The sequence below is a fragment of the Leuresthes tenuis genome, unplaced genomic scaffold (assembly GCF_036924035.1).
Source record: "Leuresthes tenuis unplaced genomic scaffold, fLeuTen1.0.hap1 SCAF_13, whole genome shotgun sequence".
NCBI lineage: Eukaryota > Metazoa > Chordata > Actinopteri > Atheriniformes > Atherinopsidae > Leuresthes > Leuresthes tenuis.
This window is the reverse complement of record NW_027325367.1, coordinates 33775457-33788000: the sequence shown is the minus strand read 5'-3', so window position 1 is coordinate 33788000 and position 12544 is coordinate 33775457. Positions and strand designations below refer to the sequence as shown.

General features: G+C 42.3%; 1 protein-coding gene across 2 annotated transcripts in view; it reads right to left on the bottom strand.

The window, feature by feature from the left end:
• The window catches only part of gopc (golgi-associated PDZ and coiled-coil motif containing), a 16835-nt gene extending 4291 nt beyond the window's left edge, over positions 1-12544 (bottom strand). The window contains exons 1-8 of one of the 2 annotated variants that reach the window (XM_072362854.1): positions 12006-12544; positions 11122-11286; positions 7330-7353; positions 4074-4249; positions 2612-2777; positions 2437-2532; positions 916-1080; positions 671-836 (exon numbers count right to left, since the gene is read on the bottom strand). In XM_072362854.1, coding sequence (XP_072218955.1) covers positions 671-836; positions 916-1080; positions 2437-2532; positions 2612-2777; positions 4074-4249; positions 7330-7353; positions 11122-11286; positions 12006-12266 — 1219 coding nt within the window. In that variant the 5' untranslated portion in view covers positions 12267-12544. The remainder of the gene's footprint in view (positions 1-670; positions 837-915; positions 1081-2436; positions 2533-2611; positions 2778-4073; positions 4250-7329; positions 7354-11121; positions 11287-12005) is intronic. The other variant, XM_072362855.1, reaches the window with a different exon arrangement.

Here is a 12544-nt window from a genome sequence, read left to right as displayed (position 1 = left end):
GCCGTACGCAGTCCTACCCAGCCGTACGCAGTCCTACCCAGCCTTACCCAGCCGTACGCAGTCCTACCCAGCCTTACCCAGCCGTACGCAGTCCTACCCAGCCTTACCTAGCCGTATGCAGCCCTACCCAGCCTTACCCAGCCGTACGCAGTCCTACCCAGCCTTACCTAGCCGTATGCAGCCCTACCCAGCCTTACCCAGCCGTACGGAGCCCTACCCAGCCCTACCCAGCCTTACCCAGCCGTACGGAGCCCTACACTATCTAAATATAACTGAACTAAATTTAATTAAATGTATCATCTTTTTTTTTTAATGATTCAAGAACAGCAGAGTAAATGAGGTGATTATTAAGTAATTAAATATGCTAATATGCTGTAATAACAGGAAGAAAAAATATTTTGAATGTATCATGGCCTACTGTCCACCCCTCAATGCCTGTAAAAAGCTGCTTTTCCTCAAACTGAAGGTATTTAACTTCAACCACACATGGTCCTTGGAAAAGCCTCCAGGACATTTAGAAAAATGTTGTTGTCATGTCCTTATTCCCAATGTTGTTCCTCTCGGTGTGTTCTAAAATATTGAATATATGCAGGTATTTATCTGCATGGCCTTAAAAAGCTTCTTTGGACTACAGCCTACATGTCAGTAGTACAGTGATGTACTCGCTTACCCTGCAGTGATGCTGAGCTGTTGCTCGGTGCAGTGCTGCCGTTGTCATCCAGTTCATCCAGGTAGAGTCTGTACCGATGGCCACTGTCATCCTCATACTCCACATTCTCGTCATCACTGTCCACTTCTGGAGCCACATACACCACCTCAAACTCAATCTGTCCTCGCTGACACATACACCCACAATAAGCATTTCAGATGGGGACAAAGTCGTGCAATGGCCATATGTATGCACACACGTGTTACCTGCTGGGAGAGAATGGTGACAGCCTCCTTGTGTTTGGCATCTCGCAAATTGATACTGTTGACAGCAAGGATGGCATCTCCCACATGCAGACCTCCACACCTGTCTGCAGGCTGACTTGGATGGATCTCTGAAATCAGGATAGGAACACCATGCTCCTTCCCACCCTGAGGGAGACAGAGAACACCACTTAAAAGGCACAGCATGAGCTTCATCGTACAGAAGACGTTGGCTCATGCTTAGAGGTGTTCAACACAAATATAATTAATTTATCAGAAGGCCATTCCTGCCTGCAGCAATAACAACACAAATATGTAACAAAGTTACATATAACTGTAATAAGTCATGCCAGCCAATCAAGTGCTGTGGTTGTCTAAAACATACCAGTGGTGGACAATGATAATTGACTATGTGATGTAATAATCATTAGTTTGATGAGGCTAACGAAGAAGAGAGGCGGTCACCACAGCTCAACCCAAAGCACTGCAGGGTGAAAAGGGTGAATACTGCAGAAACAAAGCTAAGAGCTAAGGCACGGCAGAGGGATGACTTCCAACAATGGAGCCGTCATTTATTCATTTCATAACATGATGTGTCCGAGTTTTCTGAAAAGTACCCCATAAACCACCTAAGAGCCACCACTAGAGTGCGCTGCAGCAGTTCAGAGTAGTGCTCGTTAAAAGAGTTCTCATGAAAGCACCAGCGAGCTTTTTAAACCTGTTCAGTTGTTCAGGAAGCAGTGCCTGTCTGAAAGGAGCTTTGGGCAAAATGAAGGTCTTACACCCTGCAGTGAAATCGGACTTCCTGCGCGAACCAGGGACCTAAAATCAGTTGACATGTTACAGATCATAGTGTGATTAATGACTCGCTCCCACATTACTTCTCCCTACACCACTGGCAGCCTGAGTTTTCATTACATAAACATCTCCAGAAAATCCAGAACTTTTCCTCAGACTGCCTGCTCTGAACTGGACTCTGCTGAGCCAGGAACATAAAGCAGCAGCATGTGTCGCAAGATGCAGTGAAAACATCAGCCACACATCACACTGACTAAAAGAGGAATACTCTGCAAGGTTTCATTTGATTAACGTTTAGCCCAAATTTGATGTTATTCAGGTTAAAGTGATTAGAAAATGTTTTTGTTAATGGTCTTAATCAGGTTACAATTGTTGTGGATGTAAAGAAAGCCGTTGCTGTGAATGATTGTAACACTCACACTGCTTTTAACCTTTTCAGGGGCACAGAGCTTATCCCAGCTACCATTGCATGCATGGAGAGAACATGCAAGCTGTACACAGAAAGAATAGGAAGCAGGACGCTTGTTGCCGAGGCGACAGTGCTCACCACCACACCACTGTGCAGCCCTAAATACTACAGCTCCATATATCAGAGGAAGGTTGAAAAATGTTAGAATTTCCATCAAAGTAAACCAAACATGGTCAGCTCCTGATATAAAATGACCTTAGATTCAACTTCAAGATGCTGACGTATCCATTTCCAGGAAGAGAAAGAAAACGTCTTACTGTGATAGAGATTCCCAGGCCTTCGTGATCCTCTTTGACCAGCACTACCTTTCTGATTGGGCCCACTCCCTGGGTTTTCTTCAGCATGTCAGGGTCCTGTAATCACATTTAAAAAATCTGCTTTGGATGCAAAAAGAGATAAATGGTTTAATCTGCTTACTGCTTTGATACTCACATGTCCCACAGGAGAAGGAAGAGGTTTTTTGGGGTCACTGCGCCCTCTACATGCTCGGATGACTGTCTTATGGCGGTGAAGGTGAATCTCTGCCTCCAGTTGATTCCACAGCTTGTCGTGGGCCGGCCCTTTCATGTCCCGACCAAGCAACTGAATCTGCTGTACCCTGCAAAGAATAACAAAACACTTTTCTGTCCATTCAAATTAGGCCATTACATAACTAAAAAAATACATTTTTATGAGCTGCTCAACATGGTAATCGCTGTATCTGACATATTCCATGAAAGGATCTATGATGGTGAACTATCAGGCACACCAACTTCAGACTGTAGAGATTTATCAACCAATAAGTTTTATTTGTTCCAAGTTTAAATTAGATTACATACCATTATGCTAACGATGAGCTACGAATGATGGAAACCATTCTGGAATGTCCTGCACCTTTAGTGGCAGCAGGTTACAGTAAAAATGTTTCCTGTTAACCTTTTTCCCCACAAATTAAAGATTTCTGAGAGATTTTTATGCACTGAGTTGATTCTTTTTGTCTTTCTGACACTTTTGAATATCTGTTATGAGTTACCGTGGCAACACCAGAGTTGTTTATAAATGGGTGGAGCTAATTCAGTTTTCCAAATGCCAACTAAATCCTGAAAAAGGACCCCACATCCCAGAGAATTAGAGGAGGAGACGCAGGGGATGTCAGGCAGCAGCAAGACGGAGGACAAGGAAGTTTAAACCAAGATCGCTAGCAAATAAAATGGAAGGGCTAGGATCGCTAATGAGAACACAGCAGGAGAATCGGGAATGCTGCTGGAGCATATACTGGAGTCCAACACCTCCAAGAAAGTATTTCTGATTCTGGTTCTCACACAAAAACTGCAACAGAAGCAAATCAAACGCATGCACGGCTGCTGTTTATCCATCTTATCTTTACTCGTGTATTCTGCTGTGTTCATGCCTAAATAAGGGTTAGTGTAAAGATACAGGGTATAAAAGACCTGCAGTGTGTAAAATCTGAATTTCAAATTTTACATTTTTATCTTCAATAAATCATTTGCAACTTCAAGGAACGTAGCCCCATCAACCAGGAACTATCAGGGAGTCATTAAGTTTGACCTGTATGACATCATCGTCTGTGAGGGTCCACCAGGCGCCTCTGGGACCAACCACATGCACTTAGAATATTTGTGAGTGCACTGAGTGCATTGACTATGTCTGTACCTGATTAATGACCATTCAGAAACACAACATATAGTACCAGTCTAATGAGATGAGGAGCATGTTCGTTTCCCAGACAACATACCCTGACATCATATGAACTGGATTCATTCTAATGCTAATGAATTTGGTAATAACGATAATCAAATTGAAAGTGTATCGTTAAATGCTATGACATGACTGTTTTTGTGAATTTGCTCTGTAGAAATAAAACCCAGAGCTGCGGTGAGCAGTACCTTCTTACCTGCCAGCCAGTTCCTTGTCCAAGTATTTGGCAGCCAGTCTGGCGCCATACACTTCCGCCTGCAGCACCGCCATGTGTCTGCGAAGGGCCTCGTTTTCTTTCTTATAAAGTCGGACTTCTGTCTCGAGCCTTGCTTCGGAAAATTTCTCCTTCTTACTGGCTTCAAGCTCCTGTTCCTAGTACAAGCACAGCTCGTGTTATCAACTCAAACAGCACAGGAAGGAAGAGAAGGGGCGTCTCAAAAGATACAAAGTGCTGCAGCTGAAAGACTGATCAGCTTAGTGTAAACGTAGTTTGGACATGACAGCTTTGCTTGATTTCATTCAGCCGTCTTCAGTACCAACAGAACATGGACACATATCCTGGAGATATGAGATTCTGTACTGCCATATTCCATTTCTGTGCATTCATATCTTCCAGGTTTTCTGTGCTGTAATGTCTTTGAGTTCATCAGACTAGTTTGTTTCCAAGGGACGACATTAGAACTGAAGAGTTCTTGTTAGTGTGTTTGAATGTCTACACACATTTAACACACATCTAACACACAAAAAGCAGCATTTGCATTCATTTCAGGGTTTTTTCCTACACAAATGCCAATAGCTATCCATTTCCAGTTAGTTTGGTTTCCCTTTAAACCTGAGAAATACATCTTTAACTCTTTAGCTTTCGAGTGTGGCATTATATTCATCTGTTAGATATCCACATCAGGCTTGTTGGGAGAGGTCTAAAATACTATGAGATCTAAAAATAAACTGTAATTAATCTTCCATTAAAAGATTCCCAAAGATTAAAATGGCATATAGCCAACATGCCTTTCCTCATGGACACATCTGGTCTCAATTAATTTATGCAAACCATTCATCTATATCATATTAAAACTATAGAATTTCTAAATTTTAAAAAGTGCACGTCATTAAAAAGGCCACATGATAGATTTTCAAGTGGAGTGACGGCAGCCTAATTCTTTACACTTCTGTGAAAGCAGCGTGAGCAGCAGAGAACACATCACTACTGAGCGAATACCACAAGATGGACAGCAAAACACTGCTTATATGTATTTAAAAGAGAGCTAGCTGCTGTTTCCACGTGCTGGGTTCAGTTTCCCAAGTTAAATACTACATTAAACTTTTCTCTCTCTAGAGAAGCACTGTAACACAGCAATACTGTGGACTGTGTGAGAAACCTTCGAGACATTCTGCTGCTTGTAACCTTTTCTGTGGGAGATCACGGTACATGCGAGTACAGAATTCACTGCACAGACGTTGTTTTTAAGTTCCAGGAACGCCGATTCTGTCAGATGAGGCTGTGCTTATAAAATCAGGATTTTATTAGAGCAGAGCGACAGTCTGGGAATACTTGAAATAAGCTGACACGTAGTCTTAATGGGCTGATTTTCAGTCCCAGTTTCTGATGAAAGTAACAGAAAAATGTGTGAATGAGAGCAGCTGCATTAATATACACTTTACTGTTTTTACTAATAGATGCAAAAAGGATGGAACCTAACAGAGCACCTAGGACAATCTAAGCCTAGCTGAGTGTTACATGCACAAGTGATTCAACCACCAAACACATTATCTGAGGGTGTTAGTCCAGCTTGTCCAAGTAAGATTTTTATACAATTTTGATCGGACTAACACATTTAGTTTATATTTAATTAGGGGTGTGACGAGATCTTGCGAGATTAAACTCAACGATATTTCTTGTCGCATTAAAAAAAGAGATTTGTGAGCTATCCAAACTTCTATTTGTGACCTGTGGGGGCAGTAATCCGCCTTTGCTACGTCTCGCCTGCCAGAACCTAAAGAAGGAGAAAGAAAAGAAGAAGAGGAGGAGCAGAAGGGGAAGCAGCAAGCAGCCAGAATGACGTCGGAAAATGCCAGTATTACCATTGAAGATGCTCCTGCCACTTTCAAATCGTTTGTTTGGCAGCATGTTGGTTACTCGGCAGAAATGATAAATGGCAGTAGAGTGACTGATAAGACAGGGACGATATGCAAGCATTGTATGAAAATAATACACCGTGGCAATTTAGCTTCAATTTGTGGAAGAAGACATTTATTAAAAGCTCCTGCTTACATCCTGCATGTAAAGAGTTAGAATAAAACATTTCAAAATGCATGTGCAGCTCGTTTAAATAAAAGTCTGTTGGTGCCGTCATATATTTTGTCATGGTAGTTTTCTTAAAATCTCATCTTGTTCTTGTGAGCTGAGTGTATCGTCACACCCCTACATCTAATACATTACATCATTTTTTTGTGTCTTAGAAAAGTAGTGACTGCAAAGCACTGTACAAACATTAAGGTTAGAAATCACTATTCCAGAGAAACCAGTTCTCAGGTTTCCAGTTTCTTGGCTGAGGTGTATGTAAAGGGGAATTTACTTCATTTACAAATGTATATATTCCGATAGTATATATTGCTTATTATTCATCATTGATAGAAGAGAATAAGAATAATCCCAGGTTTTTTTTCAGCACTGTTGCCAGGCTGACAAAGAGTCCGAGCTCTGTTGAGCCATGTATTCCTTTAACTCTCAGCAGTGATGATTTCATGAGATTCTTTATCAATAAAATGGTTTCTATCAGAGAGAAGATTAATGGAATCCTTCCCACTATCATATCTGATGTATCATCAAGTAGAGCAGCTTTAGAAGTATCTTTCGAACCTGAATTGTATTTAGACAGCTTCTGCCCAGTTGATCTCTCTGAGCTAACAACAGCAATAGTCTCTTCTAAACCATCAACTTGTATTTTAGACCCAATTCCAACCAGACTGTTCTAGGAGGTTTTCCCCTTAATCAATACTTCCATATTGGATTTGATCAATCGGTCTTTGTTGACAGGATATGTACCTCTGACTTTTAAGGTTGCTGTAATTAAACCTTTACTTAAGAAACCTACTCTTGATTCAGAAATTAATTATCAGTAAAGCACTAATACGTGGCATAAATCCTTTTTTTCCCCCAAACAGTGCCTGTTACACCGATGGTTTTAACTTAAAAACCTCTCTGTAACGCACAAATACGTGGCGTAAATGCTTTTTTTTTTTTTTTTTTTCGAACAGCGCCTGCAAGTTTCGGTTGGGCTACTCATTGTCAACAGAACGACTACATCGCCAACTTTACTGTTCTTGCCACAAGGGAGCAGAGAAACTTAAAGCAGCAGTCATTTGTTACTTCTGCAGCAATGCTCATTCAAAGGTTTTTTGATAACTCTTTTTTCTGCTAAACATACTCAAAAAAAAAAAAAAAAACTTACCATCTCTTCCAATATTGGTGTAGGCTTTAGGGGAAAAGAAGCAGAAGAAGAACAGAAAGAAGTCATGGATTAAAGTAATTATAGACATCAGTATGAAAAAAACAGTAAGTAAAAGCACAGGAAGCATGGGAAGGCAGGAATAGGAGCACCAGCAGCCTACACCAACTCAAACTGTAGCTAGCATGTAGTTTTACACCATGGCAGTCGTCAAGCTGAAGAAGGAGACCTGTCGGGCTTGGTTGTCCTGGGGGTTACCTGAAGCAGCTGACAGGTACCAAGTGGCTAAAAGGGCTGCAGCATTGGTGGTTGCCGAAGCTAAACCTCGGATGTGGGAGGAATTCTGTGAGGCCATGGAGAAGGACAAATGATTCTGGGGGCAGAATCATTTGGGGAAAATCATCAGAGGTTCGAACTGTAATTTTGTGCGTGTCGTCGAACCGGTTAAACAACGCCACCGAGGTCTAAAGCGTGGCTCCATTTCCGTGGCTCCAGATTGATGCAACATGTGCCAAAAAGTCCTCTCTGCTAAGGCCAGCAACACGACTAATTTAATGAATTATTTGACCTGCACAAAATCAATTTAAGAGCAGAAAGTTGCTCCCTGTTTGACTGGAGTCGGACCGCAGCCATCCTCCTCTCAGCATTCAGGTCAGCCTGTGGACGCCACAGAGCCGAGCGGCATAATTAAAAGTCTCCACCACTGGACTCGGCTTCATCTAAGAGCACCGAGGACGGAGCAGTGTGTGGGATTATAACAGGTAACGTTCAGCGAAATCCGGCAGTAAAATGTTACTGCAGCTTAATACGAGCAGAAAGCAGACATGATGATGTTTCTGAAGGAAAACTGCTCAGTGAAAAGTATCCTCAGTATGTGGGATAGTGTTAGACACCAACCTGTCACCTGTTTGCAACTGTTTTGCTCTGGAAATTATTTGTTGTTCATTTTTTCTGTAAGAAAACTGCCTGGTTTGGAAAAATACTGAGCTGAAAAATAAGACTGAAGATTTGTGCTGTTATGTGTGATGTCATTTCCTTTTTGTTAGAACTGATATTATAAAATTGGTATCAAAAAAAGTATTGTTCAGGAACCGGTATTGAAGTGAAGGTATTGGTACCAGTATCGAAAACCCCTTTAAGTGGTCAATAAGTAATATTTAAGTGGTCATTAATGAAGAATAATTATCAGACTGAGCTAAAATTCATCAAATTCTGAGATCAAAGATTTATTTTTGGTTATCTTTGGTTCTAAATCACAGAAGTCAACTGAGATCTTAAATCAAAGTTTACTTGTTATGTAATCAGAGCTGTCTTCCAAACCCTGAAACCAGAGAAAAGGCCAGAATAACACTTGCAGGGTAATGCAGAAGATGACTGATTCTGTCTTGTCCTCTCTAATATTAAACATGAATACACCGAGTCCTTCTCACCTCAACCATCCTCCTGAAGCCAACTGATAAAAGTAGCAACATCAGTTTTAAAATCCAACTTAACATCATTGTTGAATGCAATGAAAAATTGTTACATAGAACAAACAGACTGTGCCCCAAGACACACTGAGTGCACTGAAGAAATGAGCCACGTACACTCCACTGGTTTATATGGCTGATATTTTCAGGTGGTACAAATTAAACCATAATGTAATTAAATTAAAATCAATAATACTTTGTCAATCCCAGAAGTTAAATTATATTGCTGCTGTGTTATTTATTATCAAAGATATGCAATTGTTTGATAAATAGCTAAATCAGCTGACAAACGTAGAAATCAGCTGACAAACGTAGTGTAGCAGAGAGGAAGGTGTGGTAGAAATCTTCAGAGTTCTCCATCAGTGGGTTGGGCTGTTGAACAGCTCTCTGCTCAGCTTTAAGACTATCCGGGCAGACAGAGACTGCAGACAGAGCGCTAACAGTAAAGGAGGAGGATCACAGAGCTGGTTAACAACAGATGGTGGAATCCTGGACCTGGCTGCAGGAACAGCTCTAACAGCTCTCTGCTCAGCTTTAAGACTATCCGGGCAGACAGAGACTGCAGACAGAGCGCTAACAGTAAAGCAGGAGGATCACAGAGCTGGTTAACAACAGATGGTGGATTGTGGTTAACTGAAATGAATTAAACTGAATGTGGACATATGGAGTGTGGCATCTATCCATCCATTCAATTTCTGACACTTATCTAGGACCAGTTCACTGGTGTAACAGTTTAAGCAGAAATCCCCAGACCTTCCTCTCCCCAGCCATTTCCTCCTGCTCTCCCAGACACTGAGGTATTTACAAGCCAGTCAATAGATTCAATTCCTCCAGCAAGTCCTGTGTGTGTCCGGAGGCCAACTCCCATTAGGACATGTCTGAAACTCTTCTGGAAGGCATCTAGAAGGCATCTGACTATTTTTTTTACAACCCTACAGGGCAATCTACCCAACTGATGACCATGACCTCAGAATTGGAGGTGTAGTTCAAGTCCCTGATGTTAGCTACAAAGAGCTTAATGGAACGGCTCCATCTACTTGAATGCTCCTGCAAAGGCTTCTGTCCCAACTGGGTCCCTCCGTTGGTCCCAGGATTGTCGTCTAGCAGCTCCTACACCACGCCTAAGACAATCCAAACTCTGTTCATGTGTCGTCCCACGATGGTGGAATGACCTACCGAGCGCTACCAGAACAGGGGCGTCCCTGTCTATCTTCAAGAAGCTCCTGAAAACCCAGCTCTAAGAGAGCATCTCCTATCCCAGCACTTACCTTGTACTTCCCTACCCCCTCTATCTCTGCACTTTATCTTTCTGCACTTCCTTCTATGCCTGCACCCTATCTCTACTCTGTCCCCTCTGACAGAGTCGGACTCCTGGGTTCCTTCTATGGAGCTTATTGTTAGCTTTTTATATAGCTGTTATATCTTCATTTGTAAGTCGCTTTGGATAAAAGAGTCTGCTAAACACAGAAACATAAATCCTCATCCCACCTGCAAACACAAAACATCATCTAGACAAAGCAAAGAAACAATCCTAAACTGACTTGCCCTTTGGCTGCACCAAGAAATTCTGTTCATAAAGGTTATGAGAAGAATTGGTGTCTAAGGAAGGATTCTTTCTTCAGCCTAAAGGCTCTCTTCCCCTCAGGTGTCCACCACAGAGTTCAATGGGTTAATGCCATGACAAGCACCAACAACCACCTCACGACTGCAAATCTGTATAGCCACCCCAGCAAGACAGGTCTGGAACGCAGCCCATTCAAACCCAATGTGTCTTGCCTCTATCAGTATGTTTGAGAGGCTCCTCTGAGATAAGAGTTGAAGCATCGTCCTTTGCACCTGCTCTAACTCGCCATCAGTGAACAGTTGAAAGCTCAGTCCGCTTCTTCAACCTAATGTCCAAGACATATGGTTGGAGATCCAATAAAACATTTTCTTTTTTTCTTTTTTTTTTAAATCAATAGAAAATCTGCGACCTGGGCTGTCCTGGTGCCAGACGCACTAATGGACGCTTCCATGCTCAAAGAGGGTGCTTGTTATAAACAAGCCATGACTAGTATAGAAGTCCAACAACAAAACACCAATCAGGGTCAGACTGGACAGGATATTCCTCACAATCACAACCTCTCCAGGTTTTCCTGCCATCCCCCACATGAGCGTTTAACTCCCTCAGCTGGGCAATGGACTCTCTGGGAAGCCTTCCTGTTTCAATCATATAAATATTTCCCTAAGTCTGCTCCCTCTGTCATAGAAGGGAAAATGTTTAAAAGTGTTTCTGATGTGTAGAAATGTGTAGAAACATAGACTGGTCTCTTTTGCTCACACTTACCAGTCTATCTTTGATGGTGTCAGAGTCCTCAGCTTGGCCTTGCTTGACACGAAGCTGCAACTGAAGAGCATGAAGCTGCAGGAGCAGGTCATGGACCTCCCGTTCCACAACTGCCCGCTCAGCTTTAGCCTCCGTCAACTCAGAGCGCAGATCAACCAGCTGGGCCTATCATGGATGACACAAAAGACACAACAGGTAGGTGTTTCAGGTCAGAACTGCACTGGCCTTCACACACAACAGAATACTCACAACAGGAGTGGGAACCATCCATCTTATAAGCGCTGTGCGTCACTTGCAGCCAAGCAAATGTTCATTACTGACATGATTACAGTGTTTTGCCAAAGTGTTCACTACCTTTGCAAGATTTTTTTGCAACAAGGGGTCAAGAATGTTTTATTTTCTAAAGTGTAGAGCCCTATAGATTGTAGAGTCACTGTCATTTTGAACGTCTCTCATGGGCTTGGACAGGGGCTACCACTGCAGGGATAACGTTCTCTGGGTGTTGGGTTCACTTTTTTGGCTTTGTGGAGCGTAGAGCGCAACACAACAGAAGTGTCATGTACAATGAACATCACATTAATATAAAAAAACACAATTATTATTTTAAAAATGATACATTTAACAACAGAATGTGTCATTTACAATAAAAACCCAAGGTTTAACTTCTAAAGAAGCTTTTATCTAATCATGTTAGCGTCTTCAATACTGAAAAAAAAGTTTCAAAAAGGAAAAGGTCTCTACGTTTAGAATTCCCCCCACAAGGGGAGAATGAAGTATTTTCTATTCTCTCTATAAATAAATATATCACAGCTGAACAATGTTACCCTCTCCTGCTACGTTTCAGACTTACTCAGCAGTAATGTGACTCTAGAAGACATACAAACCTCTAGTTTGTGGTTGAGCTGGAAAACCGTCTGAGTTTTGTGACAGAGTTGGGCAAAACAGGAGCTCAAGCTGGTCATTTTCTGCCGACCCTCATATGTTATATCCACTTGATCTGGGTCTATTTCTCCGAGCAGGAGATCCACGTCCACAAAGGCCTTATCAAACTCTTTCTCGAGCACCTCCAGCCATCGAAACATAGACATGGCAGGGCCGAGGCCTGAGCTGTGGCCCGGTGGGGAGCATCCAGTTGAAGCGGACATGGTCAGAGTACAGCACAGCCCTGACGTTCACGTTAGCTACACTCGCTAGCTAACTTTGATGATGAACGATAATGTATCCCTTCTATGTTGAGCACTGCGACACAACGCTGAAAATAACGACGAGACGTAGTGGATGAATCTCGTAATAGATTAACGGAGAGAAATCGGACAAACTGTGTTTCTTGAGAAAAGCCCTGTCTGACCAGGAAGTTCCTCATCGGGCTGACTACTACGGTCTGGCTGCCTGTCGGAGCGGTGCTGCTACGCTGGATAGGTGC